Raw genomic sequence first — 23,578 nt, 5'->3', positions numbered from 1 at the left:
TTATTATTACAACAGCAAGTCTGTGATTTCAGCGATGCTTTGGTTGGTTTTCGTCGATTTGATGCAAACTTCAGGAAATCACCCCAGGCAATGCCTATTCATTCCCACACTGCACTCCCTCACCCCTCATTGCTTTTTCCAACAAACAAGCCATTGTACAGAAATCCCTCAGCAAATCTTAGAATCCCAGGAATCCGAGCTCCTCTCTCTCTCTCTTGAAAATCTCAAAGTACTGGAAGATCGTCGTCACCGCCAGCAGGATTCCCGTTCCCGAGCCGATGGCCCCGATGAAGTCCGCGAACACGGTCAGCGCTCCGATGCACAGTCCTCCCAGCAGGGCCGCCGTGGGGATGTAGCGGTCGAGGACGTCGATGAGGGCGCTGTCTCGGTAGCCCTTCATGGTCATGCCCTCATCGCGGAGCTGGCGCGCCACGTCGCGCGAGGAGGTTCCGGAGAACTCGATCCAGAGTCTGGAGACCGCCGCGCATCCGCCCAGCATGAACACGAGGTAGACGAGGAGCTGGATGGGGTCGGCGAGGGCGGCGGAGAGCGAGGCGGGCGCCATCAGATAGTAGATGAGTCCGCCGATGGGGCGGCTCTGCTGCTCGTCGTGCGACCAGCGGCCCAGCAGCGAGACCAGGAAGCTGCCCTCCCAGCGGCGCGAGAGCATCTGGGAGAGGATGAGCAGGTTGGAGGTGAGCGAGGAGATGATGATGATCGGCGTGTTGCTCGTGTAGAACAGACGGATCGGGTACACGCCCTGCTGGCCGCGGTACTTCGGGTTCTTCACCGCCAGCTCCACGCGGAAGCCCTGGAAGTACACCACCACCAGGAACACCACCACCGTCGCCAGCAGGTTGAACAGGTTCGGCAGCGCCGAGCGGTAGAACGCGTACCGCAGCGCGCGGATCTTGTCCTTCCGCGTGATCAGCAGGTGGAACAGCGAGATCACCGCGCCCTCGAACTCCTTGCCGCGGCCCGTGTCCATCGTCATCGGAGAGAACGCGCGCCACATCACAGACTCGCAGATGTTCGTCGCGATGAACAGAGAGATGCCAGAACCGAGACCGTATCCCTTCTGCAGCATCTCGTCCAGCAGAAGAACGATCACGCCCGAGAGCGACAGCTGGAAGATCAGAAGACCGCACGTCATCCAGCCCAGCTCGCTCGTGGGACCGTACATGCCAGACACCACGTACACGAACGAGGTGATGAAGGTCAGCAGCAGGCCAAAAAGCTTCTGCACGCTCTCGAAGAGGTCGCGCTCCTCCTTCACGCTCTGATCGTACACCACCAACTTCAGACCCGTCAAAAGCTGCATGATCATGCTGGACGTCACGATGGGAGTGATTCCCAGCTCCATCAGAGTGCCGCTAGACGATGACACCAAAACACTGCCAACTACCGGTTCGAGGCAGAGATCGCACGCAGCCAGTACAGGGGGTCCGAGGAGGCAGCGTTGGCAATACCATACAGAGGAATCTGGCAGCACACAAGGTAAACGAACAAAGCAACCACAGTCCACAGACAGCGCTCACGGAAGGGAACCTGGGAGTCAAGCGGTACGAATGCCAATCACCTTCTTCTCAGGAGTTTTCACCTCAGGAAGGAATGTACAAAGAGGCTCGCAAATATGGAGAAGATCGACTAGACATGAGTCATTCGCACAAGAAGCAATTACACTTCATTACTCTAAAAACTAAGAGAATAAATGCAACATGGAAATAGAAATGACAAGTGAAACTCCCATTGCGGTTTCACTAAGGGTAATTTCTAGTATAAATGAAATGGTGTACCTGAATTCAGTATTGTATTATTGTGTCTTATGATCTCCAACTTTCACTTTGTTTTATAGCATACAAGGCGTAACAATTTTACTTCATCACAGTGTTCTCCTTCTTGACTATCGAGTCTTCAAAACTCTATTTTTACTACCATCCTGTATGAATGGGTTTTTTCTTAAAGAGGCATTTCTCTTAGGAGTCGAAAATGTGTATGTCATAAAGAGAAATGGTTTCCACGAAGGGATAACAAAGAAATAATAATAACAAGTATCGATTTTACTATCGATTCAATACGTTCCAAAATTGTTAAACATTGAAATGTGCAAAAACGGTTCGATCACAGACTACCAATGAGGAAGCACAAATGAAGGGAAATGATAACCAAACACAACATCGAATCGCCTATTCAATAAATAATCTCGTGTCACTACGTTTCACCTATTTGTTCAAAAGTCTCACATTCCCAAAAGGTGAGATATCAATATCAATTATCAGCAACTGCTATTTAATGTTTGTCAATCAACAGATCAATTCACTTTTCTATCTTAGAAACTCCTTGTAGCCACAGATTGAGGCGAGTGGAGGTAGAAAAACGTTTTAAGCGATAGATTCCCAGAAGCATGAGTCTGAAAATGTTCGTAAAGATGATGCTCGGAATCACAAATAACAAAGAATTGAAAATATTGTTGTGCGGGCCCATTCCAGAACTATTTAGACAAATCGCCCAGGAATCAATGTCGCAGTAAATATGAGGTTCTCCCTACAAAAAAATCATCATCATTAAAATCATGCCATACTCTTTTAATACGCTGAATCACACGTTGCGCAATCAACTGCGGAGTGAATAAAGACTCTAGGTATTTCTCAACGAACAGTCCTTCCTCCGGTTTTGTCTTGTTTTCTTTCTCCAGACAAGGTGTATCCATGTTTGGAGGGTAAATGCACCCAACCTGGATATTGTGGCGATCCAGCTCCATGCGAAGACCATCGGCTAATCCTTTTATTGCATATTTGCTCGGTGCATACGCTGTGTAGCCCATGTAACTCAGCATACTGCACGTACTTCCAACAAGATAGATTTCTCCGCGGTTTCTTCGGATCATGTCAGGAACGGTACAAAATAAAGTATTCACCGTTCCCATATAATTTATATCCATGGATGCTTGATAGTCCTCGATTTCCTGACCAAATGCATAGCCCGTTTTCGCCATTCCCGCATTACAAATGACAACGTCGATAGCCCCGTTGGTATTGACTGCGTTGCACACAGCGGTCGATAGTTCGTCCCTGCTGCAGACATCCGCACACTCTATAAACACCTGTTGACTCATGTGACCAGATTGTTTGCAGTATTCTTCGATTTCAGCCCTTGCCTTTTTCAAAAGGCCCTTGTTTCGCGCAACAATCGTGACCGTTGCCCTTTCACTGGCAATCTTTTTTGCCAACTCGAGACCTAATCCACTCGATCCTCCAGTAATCAGGACATGTTTGTTGCTGAATGTATATCGGCAGGATCGAATTCGGTGAAGAACCTCGGTGAAGAGAGCACAAAGAATGTCGGCGCCGACTATCGACAAAACTATGAATATACACTAACCGAAGCTTCTACGAACGATTGCAGTAATCTCCATAAAAGAAAATGAGCATTCCAGATTGACAACGACCTTTCAATTAACAAACACCCGACAAACAATTCAATAAAATGATAGCATCTATTCTTTTTCAGGAATTCTATGTTGACTTGATATCTTGTCAACACCTGAAAGAGCAAGACATCTTCTATGCACCTCCTCCGGATCGGGCTCCTCGGTCTTCCCATCTTCCTCCTTCACCTCCGTCGAGTTGACCACACGATTGAACAGCGATGTCACATTAATGTAATCTTCCTCCTCGATATCTCCGACGACCTGCTGTTTGACGAGCTCCTCGGCCCTGTTGGCCGTGATCATCTTCGTGTTCATAATTAACTCGAGGTCGGTCTCGGTCAGCCGCGTCTTGAGCTCTCCGAAGGTCTGAATGATGTACGCCTTGATTTCGTCCACCGAGATTTCATCGCCGAAGAACAAGTGCAGGTCCTCGATCTCGATCGAGCCCTCGTGGTCCCGGTCGATTCTACCCCTCACGCACCGCACAGAGCTTTACAGTTTGAAGATGAGCTCGGCGTATTCGCGGTGGATGCCCTCCTTTCGAGCCAAGCACGCCGCCATGAACTCCGAGTAATTGATTCGGCCCTGCTGGTCGAAGTCCATGCTGTCGAACAGCTGCCGCAGCTTCTTCTCGTCGGTGGTGATCGAGAACAGATCCTTGTTCTTCGCGAAGGTCTCCTTATCGCGCAGCGCCATCAACGCATCGCGGAACTACCCGATGATTCCGCCCCTCGCTCCACGAACCTCTTCGAAGGAGATCCAGCCATCGTCCTGCTTGTCGAAATACTCGAAGAAATCGCTCAGACGCATCAGATCGTTCTACCTCGCACGCCCTCCGCGCTCCTACGTTGTTCAGATGATACGCCACGGCGGTGAGCGCGGCCTTCTTGAGATGGTTGTAGTTCTGGAACTCCTGCATCGACGAAATAATGCTGGAGGGCAGGTTGATCGGCGCCACCGGCGTGGTCACCTTCATCCAGGGATGGTTCTGCGCGTCCACCACTACGCGTCGCATTCCCTCGCCGCGTCCTACCCGTCATTCGCTTCACAGGGTCGATGGTGAGCAGTCCCTTCACAAAACTGATGGCCTCCGGACTGATGTTCCTCCAGAAATTGTCGGGGAACGGGATCTCGTCGATGTGCAGCTGGTCGAACGGGAGACTCGCCATCGTCGCGGGCAGCGGGTTGTGTCCGGTGAGCATGAAGTACGTGATGATTCCGATCGACCACATATCGCAGCTCTTGTTGTAGCCCATGCCTTGATAGTCCTGCATGAACACTTCCGGAGCGATGTAGTAGCGCGTGCCCACGAGGCTGTGCATGTACTCCGACCCGCTCACGAATTTGCTCAGGCCGAAATCGATCAGCTTGATCTCGGCGTCCGGAGAGGTGTCCGTGAACATGATATTGGCCAGCTTCAGGTCGCGATGAGCAATGTTCTTCGTCTCATGCAGGTAGTAGATCGCGTTGAGGATATCTCGCACGATTTTCTTCGAGTACTCCTCTGAAAACTTTCCAACTACGGTGACAAGCAGACACAACCTTTACGAGGACTGTGAATGAGGCGGGTGTACAGCTCTCCGCCGCTGAGCAGCTCCTGGATCAAATACATGGCGTTTGACGTCTGGAACACCTCGTAGAGTTTCACAATATTGGGATGGTGCAGTCTTCCCAAAATGAGGACTTCCTGAAGAAGTTGCTCCCTCTGAATTGCGTTGTAACCCATCAAGTTTATAGTTTTCATAGCAAAACGGCCTCCGGTATTTCTTTTCCATGAGCAGGCTATCTTAAGAGTTACCTGTTGATCACGACTCGGATAGGGCCAGTCGCGCCAACGCCGAGCTGCTCGGAGGTAAAAGTATACACGTTCTGAACGAAGCTAGAATTCACTCCAAATTTAAAAAGCCATACTCCTTTCGGTAGACAACATTTGACACACCTCGCAACACGTCATCTTCACTACTCGAGTCGGTACTGAATATATTCTCGGTGGTGCTCTCTGCGGTCTTCTCTTCCTCCACTGGTGATTCTGGCTTCACTACAGGCTCCTCCGGAACAGCTTGACTTCACTCAATGTATAAAAAACGATTACGATTGCCGCTAGACGCTCCATCAGGGTCACCTGGTACAACATCGGGCTTCGAGTCAATACAACTAAATATTCCTCCCATCAAGAATAATAGTGAATGCTTGAAACTCCTGAAAGGGTATCTTCCGCGGGACTCTGTTCATTCTTTCGAGGGTACAAAATATGAACCTATGTTTGCGCCCTTTTTACCCTCGATTTTTGCCCCACTCTTTTTTGCGCAAATGACAAGCAAGTCCTTCTATGGGTATACCAAGGGAGAGTGGGTGAGCTTGGTTGTTGGCTATTTTATCTTTTTCGTTTTTGGAGCTGTGGAAGCATCCGAGGGAGTCTATTATGGTTTGATGAAAACGGAATTGGAAATACCGTACAATATTCAGGGATACCTTGTTTCTGCTGGTTCATGGTCGTTCATTATCGGCTCTCCGCTATTGGGCATTCTAATGTCTTATACAGATGTGAAACCAATCCTTGTCGGTGCGTTCGTTTCCTATTTCGTAGCATATTGTATTCTCTACAATGTGAGCGTGCTTTGGGTTGTTTTCATTTTGCTTTTTATTGAAGGACTTGGAGGAGTGGGACTCGATGTTGGGATGAATACTCTGTCCACTGTTTTGTTTTCCTCCCACCGAGGTGTTATGATGAGCTATCTGCACTTCTTTTATGGGATGGGTAGCATGGTGGGGCCCGAGTATGCAAGTATTATGTTGTCTTTTTGGGACCGGGGGTATCGTGGGATCTTTTTGGGGTTGATGATTCCAGTGGTGCTTGGCGTTGTGGTCACTTTGTTGTCCCATCTGTCATTGAAAGAAAAAGAGCCCCTTCCAGCTAAGGAAGGTTCAATCAAGGAATCAAGTGTTGATTCAGCAGACAAGGGAGCGAAATCTGCGTTGAGCAGTTCTCTTGATTCCGAAGTTCAAGTGCAAGCGCCAGAGCGAGCGCAAGTGCAAGCGCAAGTTCAAGCACAATCTCAAACCCAAGACCAAGCAAACAATCCAAAGGCAGAGCTGCCCTTGTCGAAGGCTGATTCCTTGAGTGTGGATATCGAAAATTCTCCTGTTCCTGCGTACAGCCATAGCAGCGTGTGGAAGAGCTTCCTATCACCCATGGTGTGGATATTGGGTCTGAACATGGGCGCTGTGTATGCGATCGAATCGATCACGGTGAATTGGGGTCCGTTGTATCTCCATGACTTGTATGGAATGAAGATCGAAGAAGAAGGCTCGCGGTTTCTCTCGTTGTTCTATTTGTTCTACACAGTGACTCGGCTGGGAGTCGGCTTCATTATCGACTTTTTCGGCGACATTACGAGCATGATTGGGTTTAACGTGGTGTTAATTGTGCTGTATCTCGTGGCGTTCTCGTTGGGTCAAAAGGGTGTGTGGTTATTGGCAGGGTCGGGCCTGCTGATCTCTCCCTTTTATCCCACGTCGATCACAGTTCCGATGCAAGTGTTTGGCGAAAATGCACAGAACACGATTAGCGTGATTCTGTGCATTGCCTGTATGGTGAATCTGCTGATCCAAGTGCTGATGGGGCACATAAACAATTCGTTCGGTGCTGCGTGGGGCTATCGCATTCTGGCGATCGCGATGTGCGTGATGATGATCGTCTGCCTGTCCATCGCGAACTATTCGCTCCGCCGATCAGCCAGGAAGGCGACAATCCACAAAAGCAACGATACGAGAAAGAAGGAAGCAGAAAACGAAAAAGAGGAAGCTGTGAAGAAGAGCGAACCGCTCGCCGCATAAGCTTCCACTCACACAAAGACCAAAATCGATCTTTCGAGTCGATGTGTCTCTATTCGAAACGTGTAAACGCGTTCCTCCGTGTTGTTCACAACACTCCCTCCCTGTTTGTCTCAAACACTCATACATACACATAACCACATCAACAGTTTACAAACAATTACTTCATCGAGTTCACCGCCGCCGCCGGCAGCTTCTCCAGCTCCTCTCCGCCCATCACATCGTTCGCCACGCTCACCAGCGACTCCCATCGCCTAGCTCTCACGCTCGTCCTCCTTCCCTACGCTTCCTCCACGCTCCGCAGCGTCGGCGACAGCGACGTCCGCAGCGTCATCAGCGCCTGCAGCCCGGCCGCGCCCTCGGGATCCTCCCCCGTGATCATCGGCGACTGGCACACTTTCTGCTCCCACTGCCCCGCCGAACGCCCTCCCATCCCCGCGGTTCCGACACTCCCGCTCCCCGCGGTTCCCGGCAACCCGCCCACCAGCGGGGAACTCAGCGAAGACCGCGACCGCGTGTTCTGCCCGTCAGGTTCCACGGTTTCCCCTACGATCTGCGATACCCGCGGGGATCCGCTGCGCAGCGCGTGCTCGCGGTCCCCGGCGTTCCCGCCATCGCTCGCCGGGCGTTTCACCGGCGAAACCCCCATGGCGGGGAGCGAAGAGTTCCACGAAACTCCCGCGGTGAGCCCGATTCCCGCGCCGGGCGTGTAGTGCGTAGAATTCGATAGAAGGGCGCTGGTGTGGGAGCCGGCGAACGAGGTTTCCACGATTCCCTTGGTGGGGCGTTTCGCGGGCGTTTCATCGGTGTAGGTGTAGGTGTTTGGCGGGAAAATGATGCTGTTCTGGATCCCCGTGGAAACGGTCTGCGAGTTCGCCATGGAATTCGACATAGAATTCGAAATGGAACTCCCCATCGAGGAAATGGGCGTTACGCCGCTCATCGAGTTCATCGAGTTCATTGAGTTCATTGAGTTCATCGAGTTCATCGAATTCATCGAATTCATCGAATTCATGGGGGTTCCCGCGGAATTCATGTGGAATCTGTGTTTTTTCGCGGGGATGGGGAGGAAGTTAAAGACGTGTTTTTCGTAGGCCAGCAAGTATTTATTGTACATCTTCTTCAGCCGGAACGACGCGGACGTCTCCGTCGGCGAGAAATTGTCCAGCCCGCGGTAGATCTTCGCCCAGGTGCCCTCCTTGCTGACCACCGAGTCGCAGCCGCCGTACGCGGTTACCTCGCGGAAAAGGCGGTACAAATCGACCTCCTTTCGCCCCAGCGTGGGCGGCCGATACGACATGATCTGATTGGTCGCCAGAAACGCTTTCAGCTTGTTTACGAACTGCGCGCAGCTCTGCTCGTAGTTCGGGCCCTTCTTCTACACATGAGAATCCCCGCGGGGAGCCACCGAAAGGTTGATCACGTAGTTGACGTCCACGTTCTCCTCAATATTACACGCGTTATATTTGTTGTCGTCCCAGATGTTCATCGAGCACTCGAAGTGCGGAAGCAGGCTCACGTCCAGCGTCCTACCCGTCAATCCCCGCGGGAATGCACACCCCGGAACCGCGCGTCGCTTCCCGCACTTGCAGCACGCGATGTACTGCACCGACAGCGACGCGTTCGACCCCTTCAGCGCTTCGTTCAGCCCCGATTTGGCCGCCAAAACCGTCGGCGCGCCGCCCTCCGCGCCCGTCCCGCCATTTTGCGACCCAGTCCCGCTCGCACCGCCTCCCAGAGCGGACGGTTTCGCGGTTAATTCCGCAGAACGAGACGGCGTGGACTGCTTCGACCCCGCCAAATTCGACGGGGAGCGCGCCAAATCTTCGCCGTAGAAGTCGCTCTCCCCGTTACAAAAATAACCACGATTTTTACCCCTGTCTTGGAACCGCGGGAATGCACGCGCTTCTGCGAGAGCGACGGGTCGGGCGTTTTCTAGATGTCGGATCCCCGCGGGACGTACCTCCTGCTTCACCGCGGGGCGGAGCTTCTGCTTGCTCTCGAAGAGGCGCTCTAACCGCGGGACGGGAAGCCCCGCGAGGCTCTGAACGAAGGCGAACCAGGCGTTTCGGTACCGCTGCAAAAGAGGCGGGAAGGCGAAGAAATACGTGGCACAGCGGAATCTGGCAATCCTCGCGGGTACAGGAAATGCTGTGGATGAGGAGGAGCGGGCGGAGAAGCTGGCACAGCGTGCAGTCCTCGTCCGTGCATTTCGAGGCGTGGTAACTACGTGGAAACGTGGAAACGGAGGTACATGTCGCGCTTGAGGGGGAAGCAGAGAGGAATCGTACACTCACCTTCCAACTTGCGGCATTGACTAATGTGGGTCAGCTGCTCGAGGCATTCGGAGAAAAAAGGGTTGTTTTCTGTCATTACAGACATCATATCCTCTAATGATTTGTTCACCTGCGTGGCGCTGTCCGGGAGGACCAGCGGGGGAGCGATCTTCTCGTTGGCTGTGATGTCTGTGTCGTCAAACGAGATTGGAGGATACCGGGATGCTTGGCATCACCATAATCGCGCGGGTATAATTTTCCACTATCGATCCCTCGTCGTTCCGTCGTAAACATTTGCAAAAAGAAGGGAGAATACACGGCGGAAGTACCGCTTGCCAAATTGGGTGTGACCATATCGTTATCAAAGAAATCGTATGAGTTTGCACGTGGCTGTTCTCCCAACCCAGAAAACATGAGCGGTTGGCTTGCGCCAGCTGCATCTTCCTGAGGCAAGTCCATTTCATTCTGATCCAGTTCTTTTATCTTGTTGTCTGTTCCTTGCTCCAGCTGTGAACTCGACATAATAACTACTACTACAGGACCGTGTTAGACTACATAATTGGAAACAGTTACCATCTCAGAAACTTACAATCGAAGCAGGTTCACTGAAACAAAGGACACAAATACTATATCGATAATTAGGAAACCTTAGCAAATCTTTAGGATTTTTGCACTTCCAGATTTCAATTCGTTTTTCACAACTATCAATAATCGAATGATTCAATGATTTTAGAGATGTAGCTTGCTAAACTGTCTGTGATAAAGCAGTCGGTGACCGGTAAACACTTATGTGTAATCAAAATACACTTGAGAGTAATTTCTTTGAAGTTCTGGAGAGAACTTTCAGATTCAAGCTGGGTAGAGTGTAATAAAATCACTTTTATACAACATTTTGTGTAAGCAGTGTATCCGATTGTGTTTTTTCAAATATTGAATTGTCAGGTATCACTTTTTTCATTCCACAAAAGTAGCTCGAGTCTTGTTTTTGAAATGACCACTCTACTTCCTTTGATATCTTCTGCAGAATATCAAAAACACAAAATACATCGAAATGTCAAATGGATCTTGTCATGTGTTATTATTAGTATGAAGCGCCTTGTTCCTGCAGTTGTTCATGAACTGTGGAAATACGACTTCATTCGGTATGTGATTACGCACAAGAAAGTTGTGTTATCTTACATGGATGGAAAGGATGCTTGTTTGTTTGTTCCTGCGAATAATTCCATGAACCGTCGCCTCAAGAAATCGGATGTCGGTAGATCATCGAAGAAAAGTGTCACTTTGCAGTCATTCACTTAATGCGCCAAGTTAGCATGATTCGTTTTGAAAATGAGAAAAAGCAACAGATTGCTGTTGTGGGAACGGACGTGAGGCTCTGTAGGGGCTTTCCCGAAGTTCGTGTTTTCTCTCTGCTTCATTCCTACACCTTATCGTTAGAGGAAGTGAAGTCCCTTCTTTCAAAGGGTCGTCCCCATTCATTTTTGATATCATTCAACAAAGCTGCATGTTTACGTATCTTTATTATATCCGGCCTTTTAGTTCCATTCCTTCTATTGGATTTTTACCACTAGAACTCCTCTTTTGAGTACCCAATCTCTCCTGAAGAACTCACAGAAAGTCAAGCCTTTCGCACTGTTCAGTATCTTTCGGTCTTCAAAGCGTTGACACCCTGTCTTGACATGTTAAAAGAAGCTGTTGATCGCTCCAAGATCGAGCTCGCCGCCCTATCTTCTCCCCAAAACAGAGATTTTCTTACTGTTTCTACTGTGTCCAATGTTTCTACGGGTACTGCGGGTGCCACGGGTGCCACGGATACCCCGGTTTCCACGGTTTCCACGGGTACTCCGAATGCGACAGCGAGAAAACGTTTCGAACAATCGCTTCGCCAGAAAGGACGCGATTTGGTTACAACAAGTCGAGCTGTAACGAAATCGATTTGTCAAGTCTGCGATTCATTGAAAGAACAACAAGAAATCGTGTTCTATGTTTGTGTTTCATCGAATTCGTAACGAACTAGTCGTTTCATCAATTCTGTTATCGACTGTTATCGGATAAAATCATCAACAAAATCGTTGAATATTGTCATTCGGACATTCTTCGATTCGAGCAAGCGGTTCGAAGCATGAAACATTTGACAATGAACGATGTCCACATCCCTCCCATGTTTCAATGCAACGTACACACTTCATGCTCTTCGCTCTCATCAACAGTATCAAAGTATCATTTCATCTCTCGACGAGTTTTGCAAAATGCTCATCGAGTATCCCGAAATCACAACGCCTTTCGCTCTCATCAACACGTGGAAGCGAATGCTTTCGGATATTCGCTACCTCGTCAATTCTGCGATCGCTCGATCGAATTCCTTGGAGTTCGATGGGATTCGGCGTGGGGAATCGCGGGGATTGTAAGGAGTAGAGATCGCGATGTCGACGGACGACGTGATTTCAGTGGTGTGTTTTTTGTTCCTCCGGACGTGCGGATTGGACGGGAATTCGATCGTAGAGAGAACATCGCGCAGATCCCCGCGCATCTCATCGTGGTGGACACGTTTATGCCGTATGATATTTCCACAACTTCGGCTGGGTATGCGTACGGCGTCGTGGAAACGGCCGTGATGTGGATCTGCGAATATGCGGAGTCGCACCGATTGATCGAATCGTGAGAAGCCATTTTTATTTTGACGTTGTTTGTTGAAACCAAGCAATCGAGGAATCGAGGAATCGAGGAATCAATTTATTGTTCATTTATAATAAAGGCATTCCATCTTCCTGTTCTTTATTCGATCGACTCTTTTCTATCCTCATCTCTTTCTCTTTCTCCTTTGTCCCTCCCCATTATTCCTTTTCCTTTTCCTTCTTTTTCCTTCTTTCCTTCTTCCAATGACACGTTTCCTCGAACAAACACTCGCTAAAAATCAATCGACTTCACCGCGTTTCCCAGCTTCGCTCGGATTCTCCGCATCAAATCGAACACATCGCGCACCAGCAGCACGTCCTCCCCCATCTTCACCGGGCAGCAGTCCCGTACATTTCCCATCGACAGTTTCATCGGCAAAAAGTAACTCGGTTTCCACGATACTCCGATTTTCCGCCCGAACGCCGTGTTCATCATCGCCACGCCGCCGTTTCCCACTTCCTCCTGCACCGCGCGAAGCAACTCGCGCTCCGGCTCGTACCCGACCAGGAACCGCGACCGGTCCAACATTAAATTCTTCGATCCCTCACACTCATACGCCGCCCCGCGGGACTCATGGTTGTCACACACCAACTTCATTCCCCGCGGGAACGGCGTCAAATACACGTCGTTCAGCGTGATAACGAAGTCGAAGTCGCTGTACCGCGGCGTGAAGCAGGGCGTTTCATCGCCGAGCGTCAGCCAATCAGCTTGCAGCTTCTGCAGCGTGCGCTGCGCAACAATTTGAACGTGTGCCCAGCTCGGCTTGTCGGGCGTTTCAACCGTGCAGATGGAGGTTCGATCATAAGGCGCCACGATGAACAGCGCGCGTTTCTCGGAGGGTTGCGCGCGCACGATTTCGATCTCCTGCAGAATTCCACGTTTCTCTGATTCGGTGAAACTCCCGGTGGGATCGACGAAGAGCACGTCGGAGTGCCACGCGAAGCCCACGATGAGCTCCAGCGTGCGCACGAAGGCCACGGCGGGGTTGAGCGCTGCGGTGGAAGGAGTCAGCACGGCCATCATGATCATCTCGGTGATCATCGCGGGGCACGCCGCCGACAGCAGATGCGAGTCCGCCCACAGACGCAGCGTGCGAACCGCGGGGAGGAACGCGGGGTTCTGCAGCGCGGCGTTTTTCACCGCGGCGCAGTGCGGCGGCGCCACCAACAATTCCACGATTTCCCCGCGGATCTGCGGCCTGGCGCGGTAGACCCGCGGGAGGAGCGTGGCCTCGCGGTCGGTGCACGCGAGGAATCGGTGCAGTCTCCCGCGGTAAACGAGATCGAGGGAGGTTTGCGTGGCGACGCAGTCGAGTCCTTTTTTGGCCAATCTGCACGTGAGCGAAAGCGTGGGATCCCACAGCGCCGCCAGCGAGGAGAACCACAGCGTTTTCACGCGCTGCAGCGCCGCGGGGTCGTCGGGGAGGTTCGTCGCGCCCTGCATGCGCATCACCCACTTCCCCGCGGGGAGCAGACGGGTCACCCGCGGGGCCGCCGCGACGCCGGTCTGGAGGAGCGGGTGGGGTTCCGCGGGGAAGAGCGCGGCGCCGAGGAGGGAAGACGAAGCGGGATCGATGGACGCGATGTGCGCGCCGTAGTCGATTCCCGCGGTTTTGTTGTGCGAGTTCGCGGTCTCCATGATGTCGCGGAGCAGTTCCGCGGGGATCTCCGCCTCTACGGTCCCGCGGGGAATCCATTCCTGGAGGGGCGCGGAGAGACACTTGAGCTCGATAACCGCGAAAGTGTGCAGCGAGAGCACGTACCGGACGATTTCCACGGGGATCAGATGGTTTTCGCCGGGGCGGCAGCTCCACACTAGATGCCAGAAAAAGTCCCGATTTTACGGTTCGTGTAAACGATGCTGCCGTCTTTGAAACGCCGCAGCTCGCTCCGATCCCCCCACAGCTGTTTCCACGTTTCCACCTCGGGAGACTTGGCCGCGGGACCGCGGTCCGCGAGGCGGGAAATGTTCGCGGGGTTGCAGTTGAACACAAGCAGCAGTCCCGCGGGGACCGGCACCGCTTCGCCGACCCGCCAGCGCGTTCCCGCCAAAAACTGCGAGCGAAGCAGGGAAGCGCGGGCGCCCAACCCGCGCTTCGCCCAGCGCTCCACGTCCCGCTGCGCCACCACAAACCGCGGGAAATTCAGTCCCGCGGGGTCGTCGCGGTAGAGGGCGTTTCGGCGAAGATCGGCGAGCGCCAAGCGAAGCGCCACGTCGTATTTCCCGCCCAAAAACGGCGGCCGCCCCACTAACCGCGGGAGCGTCCGGCTGTCCCCGCGGGAATGGAACAGCGCCAGCGACGTCTTCGCGTGCGCGATGATCTCCCGCGCGCTCTCCGCGGGGATCCGGTAGGTCGCCACGAAGCCGAAACTCCCGTCCACCAGCTGCATGCAGTCCAGCCCCGCAACCGCGGGGATCGCCGCCTCCCCCGCGGACCGGAACACGAAGGGCGTTTCGTCCATCGCGGAGCGCGCTAGATGGGAGTCCCGCGGTTCTCCTACCCAGGAAGGCGAGGAAGGCGCCGAACATTTGCCACGGGGAAAGCTGCGCCCCCATTTCCCCGGTTTCCACCATCGCCGCCAGCAGCAGCGCGCCGATGAAACCGTCGAAGTGCGGGTCCAGGCCTCCCGCGGTTATCCAGTGCTACGCGTGAGGGTTCCACGGTTTCTCCACTTGGACGAGGTTCCCCGCGGTTCTCAGCGCGGGGGCGCGCAGCGCGGCGCGGCGAAGCCAGGCGACGTAATGGGGAAACAGGAGGTCCTCCAGAACGGTGGAATTGTAGAACCAGGTGGGTCCCGCGGGGGAAACGCCCGGTACGCGGACGTTGGTTTTGGAGGGAGCGAGCTTGGCCGCGGGGAAGAAGGTGGCGGGAAGCGCCGGGAGGAGGCGGAGGAAACAGCGGTGCGCGCAGACGGAGGCCGGGAGCGCGAGCTGGAGAAGCGGCTTGTCGAAGTCGCCGTGGAGCCAGGCGAAGTGGAGGGAAAGCGAGGGAAACGCCCTCGATAAAAGCGGGAAAAGCGCGGCGAGGTAGAGCGAGCGCTTGTTGAGGTAGGTCCAGTTCTGGAAGTCGGTGGGGGCGAAGGATCGCTGAGGGTGAGAAATTACTTTTTTAAAAAAAGGAAATACGGTGTTGAGAACCAGGTACATGTCGATGTACATCGGAGTGGACGACTGGTTGAGCTGGTCGTAGGTCTCGAGGACGCTGATCGAGTCGGGCTTGCAGAAATGGATGCGGAGAGGGGCGGTATGGCCTGGGATGGTGTGAATGAACGTACTTTCCTTGTCGACATCGTCAAGTGTGATCTGTGCTTGAGTCTAATTTGTAGAACACAAGTACGTCCTTCTCGGGGAGTTGCTGCAAGAAATCTTCCACTTTCTTGATAAAGGACTTTATTTTGCCCTCACACTTGTGAGGGAGCGAAAGAGTCTTGACAAACTCAGCAGCCTACGTATCGGATGAGACACTGTCACAAGGCACAGCCAACGAACAAACAAACAAACATACCTCCACTTCCAACAGAGACATCTCGATATCCATGTCTGCATTTCGCATCATTTGCTTCTCTTCATAGGTTGGCACCGCATATCGTGGGTCATAGCTTCTCTTCTTCTTTTTGGACTCTTTATGGTTCCATTTTGGTCCCTTTTCAGTGTCTTCCAGAAGCTCTGCGTCTGAACCCACACTCATCTCTTCTATCTCGTCAACTTGTACTTCATGGCTTTCGTCGTCTGAGCTAGAACCCATCTTGCAAATAAAAATTCGATTTCGTAGGCTAGATGAGTTATCCTAAACCAAGTCCTCTTTTTGCCCGTGCGATTTTCTCACCAAATTTGGCCTAGCTTATTTGATTTTATGTCTGCGATTCTTAAGGCCGAAGAGTTATTGCCCGATAGTAGAATACACGAATTGGAGCTGATTTCATAGCCTTCAAGAAACCTGGGGCTGACATCCCTGGAAAGAGAGATGATTTAGATTATGATGTGGGTAACTTGGAAGCTACAGACAACCACCAGGTCGATATGGAGGTAGGCTCGCTGGAAGTCGTTTTTCTGACTTTCTAGGAGTTTAATGCGAATAAGGAGGACTATTTGCTGAAGGTAACGCGTGATAACACCCAGTTTCTTATCAACCACTTGTTTGAACTTCCCACAGAAAACACGGACGTAGGTCCGGTCGTATGCAATTTTTAACTTTGTATCACGTCTAGGCCACTCTTCCGGCGCGTGTGAGCCGAATTCCTCGAGAAAAGCCCATTCCGAAGAAGGAGGAGACAAAGTGGGAGAAGTTTGCTCGCAAAAACGGAATCAAGAAACATAAGAGAGAACGAATGGTGTACGACAAAGATGCAAAGGAATGGCGACCTCGCTGGGGTTACAAGGTGGATTTTATTTGTTGTGTCGTTTATTTGTAGAGAGTTGGAAGCGATCCTATGGAAGACTGGATCACGGAAGACAAGTAGCTGCGTTCATTTACCTCATGTTATGTTTGTTACAAACAGAGCACTGAAGATATTTTTCTTTGTTCTCCGTCAGCCGCTTCGCCGATCGCTTCGAATCCAGGAACAGATCATCCGCCTCCTTCACATCGCTCAGCGTGCACGTTAAGTCCCCCAAAAGTCGATAAATGAATGAATGAGTGAATGAATGAATGAATTCACAATTCAATGAATCAACAAATCACTCAACAAATCACCCGATCAAAACCCGATCAAACCCTTTCACCCATTCACTCACCCATTCATTCCATTCCCATTCCATCACCTCAAGGATATTGAATCACCTTTCTCTCGTTGCTCTCCGCTATAATCTTCGCGGGGGTCAGCAGCTGCGTCGCGTAGCGCAGCGACGTCCGCGCCGCGATGATTCCCAGCTCGGCCAGCGCCTCGTCCTGCAGCTCGATTCCCTCCGTGACCGCGCGGATCGACAGGATCGTGATCATTTCCTTCACGCTGTAGTTCACCGTCCGAATGATCAGCGACCGGTCCAGCAAGTCCCGCGGGATTCCGTGCGGAGACACGATGTCCGTCCCTCTACGCCTCACGCTTCCCCGTTTCCCCGACTTCACCGTGGAGATTCCGCAGTTGGTGGCGAAGATCACGACGGGCGCGAAGGCGGCCTCCAGCGCGCGGTTGAGGTAGGTGAAGCACTCGATGTCCAGCATGTGCACCTCGTCGATGAACAGAACGCCGGGCACCAGCTCCGCCACGCCGTCCTCGATGTACTTGTTCACCATCCGGTTCACCTCCTCGCGCAGCTTCTCCGTGATCTCCGTCTTGCGCTGCCGCACAAGCTGGTTCATCAGCCCCGCGAGATCGTGGCTGCCCTGCGGCTGCGCGTTCGCCATGTCCAGATCGTGCAGCGTCACGTTCTGCACCACTTCCTTCTTCTTGAACACTTCTCCTTTCGGAAGAGGCACGTACTCGTCCGCCTCCAGGTCGTACTCGCTCGCGTACGCGTCGGAGCGGCCCACGCGCTTGATCACGCCGCTGTTGGCTTCGATGTAGATCACGTCGCCCACCTGCACCTTCTCCTTCTCGATGTTCTCGAACAGACTCGCGTCCAGGCGCAGCTGCTTGCTCCCCTTCGACGCTTTCAGGCCGATCACCACGTGGCTGATCGTCTTGCCATAGCCTCCGAGCGGGTCTTCCGCTTCTTCCGGAGTCAGCAGAGTCACTTCGCCCTCGTAGACCTCCTTCGTCTCGCGGATGCGAAGACCGATCGCACGGCGGAAGTTCTCCATTAGGATCTCTGTCTTCTTTACCTCGCTCGAATACACTTCAGACGCGCTCATCGGGCAAAATGGGACCTACGCGTCGAATTTAGATGGCTCGTATACTTTAGGACCGAGCTGGTGCGAAATTGCTATCGCCAGAGCCGTTTTACCTGTGCCGGGAGGTCCTGCCAAAAGAAGAGCACGACCGGCCATTTTTTTCAAATTGATCATGTCCACGACCATACCTGCAGCCTGCAGTGCTCAGCAACTTGAAATAAATCGCCTACCTCACGCGCCTTCTCCTGACCCACTAAACCCGAATCGATAGGGATGGCCTTTCCGCTCTCATCCAATCCGAGTCCTTTAATATGTGAATGTGCTACAATACGACGAGACTTCTGCTTCCCGCTGTTTTGTTCGGATACCTTCAGAATTAAAAGAGATTGGGAACGTCAAACCTTCATTTTTATTTACAGAGAAAGGAATAAGAAATAGGAAATGTTCCGCGGGAATAATGAAAACCAAGGTGATTGCAAAAGAGAGTGTCTTACAGTGTATGACAAGTACCGATAGGTGTTGTGTGCATATTTTGACTCGATGAAGCTTTTTGAACATATGGAGTAGGTTTTTGTTGTGCTTAACAAATGAATGTGTACAAGGAATGGTGGTGTGTATTGTGGATTGAATGTGTTCCTATTAGATGCAAAATAGAATGGAGTATCCATTGTTTTATGTGAAAATATGCTGGATCCGTTTTTTGGGGAATAGCAATCAATCATTCTTTGGATATTTATGAGCTTAGAGAAGCCCTATCCATTTTGCATTGTACTGTCCGTTTTTATTCGCAATACCTATTCCATTCCTTTTATCACATATCCAATCATCCGTATTTCTCTTTATTTCGAATTTCTAAAAAGGTTTACTACTTGTTCCGGACGAAACACAAGCCCATATCACTTCTAACTCCATGATAGGCAATAGCAGAAATAGTTGCACAGATTGCCATGCCAAAACACACAATAAGACCACCTCATTGATTGGTGACACAGATATTTTTTGAAGCAAACGACATACTGGCAACACATTCAATAATCCTATCCTGCATTATCAACATACAGATCAATGACACACAATAGTCCTCATTTTGCCGTAAAATAATTTCTCATTAATTACTGATACTAGTTATAATAGTTATAAAGGTTTTTAGCAACTGTTTATTAAATGTCGCTATATTTGTACTGAACATATATTTATATTTACGGTTTTTCTTCAGATTATTATTATTTTTGCGGAGGATGGATGGAGCGTCTATGGGTTTGATTTCGGGACATAGCAAGATGTTCAAATTAGCGGATGGAAAGGTATATTCGTTGATTTCAAAATGAAGACCAGATCGCAAAACGATGTAGACTAAATGAAATTGAGTGCTACGAAAGTGCCTACTCCAGCAATTTACCTATTTTGAAGTTCTTCACACCCTATTATGGATCATGTAATGAAGAGGTTTTTGCGTTTGTTTATTTTAACATTAAGGATATTCACAATACAAAGAATATAACCGCTTCTGTATTTAAGGATGATCTGCATGGAAGTGAATCTGACGAAAGCGAAAATTATCACAGGTACTCGCAATAACTTTGTTTGAACGTAGCCATTTTATTCTTTTAAAAGATCTCGAAACTGAGTTCACTTATTGTTGTCAACTGGATGTAAAGCTTGGAACCCAAACCTACTGTACAAACGAATCTTGTTAAATCATTTTTAGGGGATAAAGCATCTCCAATTAAGATCGCTCGCCATCAACTTACCTGTAAGCAAACTACAACGGGAAGCATAGGAATCCGACTTTGTGGACTTCGAGTGAATCATAGCGGCTATCCTTGATTCTAGATGTACGACTTGTCTACACATGAATGGACCATTCACAACAAAGCGTGGGGTAAACAATTCTCCCCCGAAACGATCGAAGAGGCGCTCTCTTCTTTCTTCTATAAGGACAACCGCCTCCAACCCGCCCTTCTTCGCAGCGCGATCGACCAATTATGCGAGCTGCGAATTTATGTGCGACAGTGCAACTGGAGGTTCTGGTCCTCCAGCGTTTTACTCACACGGAGCGCAGAGGCGAGTTCGTGTGTGAAGGTGCATCTCATTGATTTTGGAAATGGGAATTTTTCTGGAAAATACGAATCTGCGGACGAAGTAGGAGCGAGCATATATAGAAAGAGTGATGTGTAGGGCTTCGTGTTTGGCCTCAGTAACCTTATTGCTATTTTCCGACACTTGTTAGTTCTATCTTCATGATTTGTTGTTTGTTGAATATAAATATAAGAATATTAAATCGTGAAAATGGTGATGGAGAGGGCGAAACCGAATGACTATGAAGATCAAACAAAAGCCATAGTCGCTGATAGGATTATCCATCTTTACTCATATTAACATGAGATTTATCAATATTCTCTATTCAAACATACAGCCTTTATCCCTATTCAAACTCGCATTCTCCTTCATCCCACCACGTTAACTAAAACAAACATCCCACTCAATCTTTCCTTTCGAACACAAGAATACTACTCTCCGACAACATAACCAACTCCGCTCGTGTGGGTTTCACGACCAATTCCTGGATCTCGTACCATTCATCATCCGCATTGTTTTTCATGTGGATTCGATACGACCCCTTGGTCACCGGGTTCTCCAACAGCGGGTTTCTCTTCTTCTTCTCCCGATCTTCTTCTAAATCCACGTCATGACAAATGTTCGCCACCAAATCGAACTTCGTAGATCCCATCCACGGTAACCACGTTTCCCCTTTTTCCACCATTCGGATCGCATGCTCTCTCAGCGCTTCCCCTGTTTCCCCATTCTACCGCTCATTCACGCCATGACATCATTACGCATTCTTCTCCGTTCTGCGTGATAAACGCTCGCAGCGGCGTCGCACTCATCGACCTCACGACCTCGACCGTGGCAGCGCGCCGCGGCGGGAAGAAGAAGTGTCGCATCTCCATGTTTCGAATGGGGAACTGCACGATCGACGTGTTTTTCTCGAAAAAAAACTCGTTTTTCTGGAATCGGTGGATCGCGAAGATCAAATACCGCGGCAGCTTCACGATCCGGTAGGTCTTCTCCGCGTTCTCCCAGATCTCTTTGGTGGGCGTCTCGCCGTCGAACTTCTTGAGGAGCGAATAGAGCGGCAACTACACTCGATTTCCCGCGAAAATTCAACTTTGTTCACCACGCTGTCGTTGTTACTGTTCCGAAACAGCGGAATCGGGGGCAGGTCCAGCGACAGCATCCAGTAGTCCTGTTGCTTCACCGCGGTTTCCACCTTGGCTTCGTTCCCCGCCAAAATTTGCTACGTCGTAGTCCGTGTAATTGCGCTGATCCGCGGACGGGGAAACGTCGATGTGCACGCCGCCGTCGTTGGCGGCCACTTCCACGCGCTTACTGGAATTCGACTAGATTTTTGGAATCCAGAAATCCCCACTAATTTGTAGGTTCTGCGAGTGACTTCAATGCGGCCTTTGAAGCAGCGATCGATCACGGTGGTCTCTAAAATAAGAGGGAATGCGCGAGATAACTGTGCTCTTTGTCTTTCAGCGCCGTATGAAGCGAATTCAGGAGCCAGCAGAGAAATTCCGATGCATCGCGACGCTCCTTCACGGTGAACTTCTCGTTGCTGCTGCGCGTGACTTCGTTCAAAAACTGGAGAATGAGATAATAAAATTAACAAAAATACTTCGTAGGGAGTCACATTGCACTTGAATCGAGTGTGTGACCAGAGTTTGCGGATCAGTACACCGAAAGAATGCACTAATGGGTTGGATGTGTACGAATAGTTCGCAGGAATCAAGAAAAAGTCACGGATTGGGGTGACATGGGAAAGGGCTTGCACAACCACGTTTACGTAGTCGGCATTATCAACTACGTTCATTCCCATTTCACCGGGCAGATATTCATCTCCTGTAGGAACACGATAATGCATCGTGTTGCTATCCAGCTTCTTTATCGATTCTGGAGTGAACTCTGGATCCAATGCCATCTTAATATCTTCCAGAGAGTGGTCCACGATCTCATAGTTGTCGGGAAGGCAATAGAACTTTTTGGTTTCGGTATTCAGAAATACATGGTGGTCTTCTTGCATCGAATGGAAGTATACTGGCGTATTTTCGGCTCTCCCCTATTATTGAGAATGGGCATTGTGCCAATACTTGCAAATAGACTCCACAGACCAAACACACATATACGTTTTTGTGACTAAGTGTTACCGAGCATTCCTACGCCTTAGTGACTCTGACTATACCGTTACCTTTTCTAAATCAAAGTCCAGCACTTTCCGATCCACAGTATCTAAATACGGACAACTTCGACTTTCCTTCGCATTGGCACCCTGTGATTTGTTCTGCATTGTTCACCTTTGTCTAGAAAGTCCTCCCAACAGAATTGTAGGATTTAAACAGCAAATCTGATTTTCTCAACAAACAATCAGAATGTAACAAAATGACACTATTCTCAGACAGCAGAGAGATTAGGCTTCAATCTTCGAACGGCGAAGTCTCTGAATCGAAGAACGCACCGTGAGAGCCGTAGGAGTCGAAATGGACCAAGCTCCTCCAGCAACCACCTTCTTGCACTTCTTGCACTCCCAGATGCCGACGCAAGAACGCTTCACAGTGTTCTTTCCGCAGAAAGCGCACGTATACCTGTGAATTACGCACAAATCAAGAAAGCAAATACGTTCCGTGCTGGCTGATCTCAATCTTCTTCACAATCTTACGCAGAGAAGAACCGTAGCGCGTTCCATACTTTCCGCAAATTCCAACCTTCTTTGTTCGCTTGCCCTATACATTGGTTAGGTATTCCTCCCCCGACCTCAAGCGACCACTGAATTACCCAACTCCAAACATCTCACCATTCCAACTGACACACAAAACCAATTCCTACCATCTGACTGTTTTTCTACTACCTAAGAATAGAGGAATAAAGAGTTGATTGTTCGAATAGGGGCTTGGTGGAATCTGTTGGTGATACTTTCACAGTACAAAGTCGGATCCCCACCGCCATAACTTGTTTTCTCTCAAACATTGCACTAAATCACACTACGTGTTTCGCAAAACAGAACGCACATTCTTTAAATGATAGACTTCCGAGGAATTGATCCCCATACTCGTTCCATCTTTCAACTGATAGAACTCCTTGATAAAGTATTCTCGATCTTGCGGCGTCTGGCAGAAGACCGAAATTCGACTCTTGCGAGCCGTAGCTAGCGATTCTAATGGGACCAAGTCAAAATTCGTCGAGGTGGGGTTTGCGCTATGAAACGCCACACAATAATCTTTAATTTCCAACCGATCGATTAGCTGCACCGTTGGCTTTGAGAAGAGCGAATGTGTATTCTACATGGCAACCAACTCGCGCTTCTACCTGTGTAATGAGAATCACATCGCTAAGCAAAATCAAATTCGCCGCCTTTTTGATCTTCCGACTCACTTCAATACGACACTCCATGCATGACACCAATCGCCGTCCCGCGTCGACCAAATCGTTCTGCGGCGGCGAGATTCCCAGACAAATCGACAGCAGCGCATTATAATTCTCGGCTTCCGCCATATGTTCGTTAATCTAGATCGCATGTCGCTCCATCGCGTA

General features: G+C 50.3%; 11 protein-coding genes; 4 read left to right on the top strand and 7 right to left on the bottom strand.

Moving 5' to 3' along the window:
* Window positions 1-178: 178 nt before the first annotated feature.
* Window positions 179-5,601, bottom strand: GSBLH_T00003320001 (uncharacterized protein; the record flags this gene model as incomplete). The annotated part of the gene is made up of 10 exons (XM_013042033.1): window positions 179-1,373; window positions 1,406-1,548; window positions 1,580-1,682; window positions 4,143-4,249; window positions 4,278-4,432; window positions 4,464-4,949; window positions 4,979-5,196; window positions 5,229-5,309; window positions 5,342-5,489; window positions 5,523-5,601. 10 exons carry the CDS (start codon window positions 5,599-5,601, stop codon window positions 179-181), a joined length of 2,715 nt encoding a protein of 904 aa, XP_012897487.1.
* Window positions 5,602-5,689: 88 nt separating this feature from the next.
* GSBLH_T00003319001 (uncharacterized protein) lies at window positions 5,690-7,365 on the top strand (the record flags this gene model as incomplete). XM_013042032.1 has 1 exon in its annotated part: window positions 5,690-7,365. One exon carries the CDS (start codon window positions 5,690-5,692, stop codon window positions 7,265-7,267), a length of 1,578 nt encoding a protein of 525 aa, XP_012897486.1. The 3' UTR covers window positions 7,268-7,365.
* A 1,005-nt stretch (window positions 7,366-8,370) lies between these two features.
* On the bottom strand, window positions 8,371-10,062 carry GSBLH_T00006619001 (uncharacterized protein; the record flags this gene model as incomplete). Its single annotated transcript, XM_013042031.1, has 7 exons — window positions 8,371-8,466; window positions 8,502-8,642; window positions 8,673-8,793; window positions 8,824-9,341; window positions 9,373-9,490; window positions 9,519-9,729; window positions 9,759-10,062. The coding sequence occupies 7 exons, from the start codon at window positions 10,060-10,062 to the stop codon at window positions 8,371-8,373; spliced, it is 1,509 nt and encodes a 502-aa protein (XP_012897485.1).
* A 468-nt stretch (window positions 10,063-10,530) lies between these two features.
* GSBLH_T00003318001 (uncharacterized protein) lies at window positions 10,531-11,549 on the top strand (the record flags this gene model as incomplete). Its single annotated transcript, XM_013042030.1, has 3 exons — window positions 10,531-10,795; window positions 10,828-11,078; window positions 11,112-11,549. The coding sequence occupies 3 exons, from the start codon at window positions 10,531-10,533 to the stop codon at window positions 11,547-11,549; spliced, it is 954 nt and encodes a 317-aa protein (XP_012897484.1).
* Window positions 11,550-12,447: 898 nt separating this feature from the next.
* GSBLH_T00003317001 (uncharacterized protein) lies at window positions 12,448-14,678 on the bottom strand (the record flags this gene model as incomplete). Its single annotated transcript, XM_013042029.1, has 2 exons — window positions 12,448-14,030; window positions 14,060-14,678. The coding sequence occupies 2 exons, from the start codon at window positions 14,676-14,678 to the stop codon at window positions 12,448-12,450; spliced, it is 2,202 nt and encodes a 733-aa protein (XP_012897483.1).
* Window positions 14,679-15,432: 754 nt separating this feature from the next.
* Window positions 15,433-15,904, bottom strand: GSBLH_T00003316001 (uncharacterized protein; the record flags this gene model as incomplete). XM_013042028.1 has 1 exon in its annotated part: window positions 15,433-15,904. The coding sequence occupies one exon, from the start codon at window positions 15,902-15,904 to the stop codon at window positions 15,662-15,664; it is 243 nt and encodes an 80-aa protein (XP_012897482.1). The 3' UTR covers window positions 15,433-15,661.
* A 332-nt stretch (window positions 15,905-16,236) lies between these two features.
* GSBLH_T00003315001 (uncharacterized protein) lies at window positions 16,237-16,628 on the top strand (the record flags this gene model as incomplete). Its single annotated transcript, XM_013042027.1, has 3 exons — window positions 16,237-16,257; window positions 16,297-16,392; window positions 16,425-16,628. 3 exons carry the CDS (start codon window positions 16,237-16,239, stop codon window positions 16,626-16,628), a joined length of 321 nt encoding a protein of 106 aa, XP_012897481.1.
* Window positions 16,629-16,718: 90 nt separating this feature from the next.
* On the bottom strand, window positions 16,719-18,544 carry GSBLH_T00003314001 (Holliday junction ATP-dependent DNA helicase ruvB; the record flags this gene model as incomplete). XM_013042026.1 has 5 exons in its annotated part: window positions 16,719-17,246; window positions 17,277-18,022; window positions 18,053-18,181; window positions 18,217-18,337; window positions 18,381-18,544. The coding sequence occupies 5 exons, from the start codon at window positions 18,542-18,544 to the stop codon at window positions 16,979-16,981; spliced, it is 1,428 nt and encodes a 475-aa protein (XP_012897480.1). The 3' UTR covers window positions 16,719-16,978.
* A 673-nt stretch (window positions 18,545-19,217) lies between these two features.
* GSBLH_T00003313001 (uncharacterized protein) lies at window positions 19,218-20,230 on the top strand (the record flags this gene model as incomplete). XM_013042025.1 has 7 exons in its annotated part: window positions 19,218-19,290; window positions 19,322-19,432; window positions 19,463-19,551; window positions 19,581-19,663; window positions 19,695-19,789; window positions 19,820-20,128; window positions 20,165-20,230. Exons 1-7 carry the CDS (start codon window positions 19,240-19,242, stop codon window positions 20,228-20,230), a joined length of 804 nt encoding a protein of 267 aa, XP_012897479.1. The 5' UTR covers window positions 19,218-19,239.
* Window positions 20,231-20,468: 238 nt separating this feature from the next.
* Window positions 20,469-22,361, bottom strand: GSBLH_T00003312001 (uncharacterized protein; the record flags this gene model as incomplete). XM_013042024.1 has 8 exons in its annotated part: window positions 22,239-22,361; window positions 22,141-22,206; window positions 21,669-22,109; window positions 21,511-21,634; window positions 21,309-21,481; window positions 21,156-21,284; window positions 20,887-21,126; window positions 20,469-20,702 (listed from the first exon to the last, which is right to left on the bottom strand). The coding sequence occupies exons 1-8, from the start codon at window positions 22,335-22,337 to the stop codon at window positions 20,469-20,471; spliced, it is 1,506 nt and encodes a 501-aa protein (XP_012897478.1). The 5' UTR covers window positions 22,338-22,361.
* Window positions 22,362-22,417: 56 nt separating this feature from the next.
* On the bottom strand, window positions 22,418-22,795 carry GSBLH_T00003311001 (uncharacterized protein). XM_013042023.1 has 3 exons: window positions 22,725-22,795; window positions 22,667-22,701; window positions 22,418-22,632 (listed from the first exon to the last, which is right to left on the bottom strand). The coding sequence occupies exons 1-3, from the start codon at window positions 22,731-22,733 to the stop codon at window positions 22,458-22,460; spliced, it is 219 nt and encodes a 72-aa protein (XP_012897477.1). The 5' UTR covers window positions 22,734-22,795; the 3' UTR covers window positions 22,418-22,457.
* Window positions 22,796-23,578: the final 783 nt, after the last annotated feature.

Source organism: Blastocystis hominis (genome assembly GCF_000151665.1).
Source record: "Blastocystis hominis, Singapore isolate B (sub-type 7) whole genome shotgun sequence assembly, scaffold_3".
Taxonomy (NCBI): Eukaryota; class Bigyra; order Opalinata; family Blastocystidae; genus Blastocystis; species Blastocystis hominis.
Note: the sequence above shows the minus strand (reverse complement) of the source record. Positions and strands in the feature narration are given on the sequence as shown.

Excerpts from the sequence above, each read along its gene's own strand:
- GSBLH_T00003311001 (XM_013042023.1), bottom strand. Across the intron at positions 22,633-22,666 it reads GAGATCAGCCAGCACGGAAC|GTATACGTGCGCTTTCTGCG; the intron begins GTATTTGCTTTC and ends CGTAATTCACAG.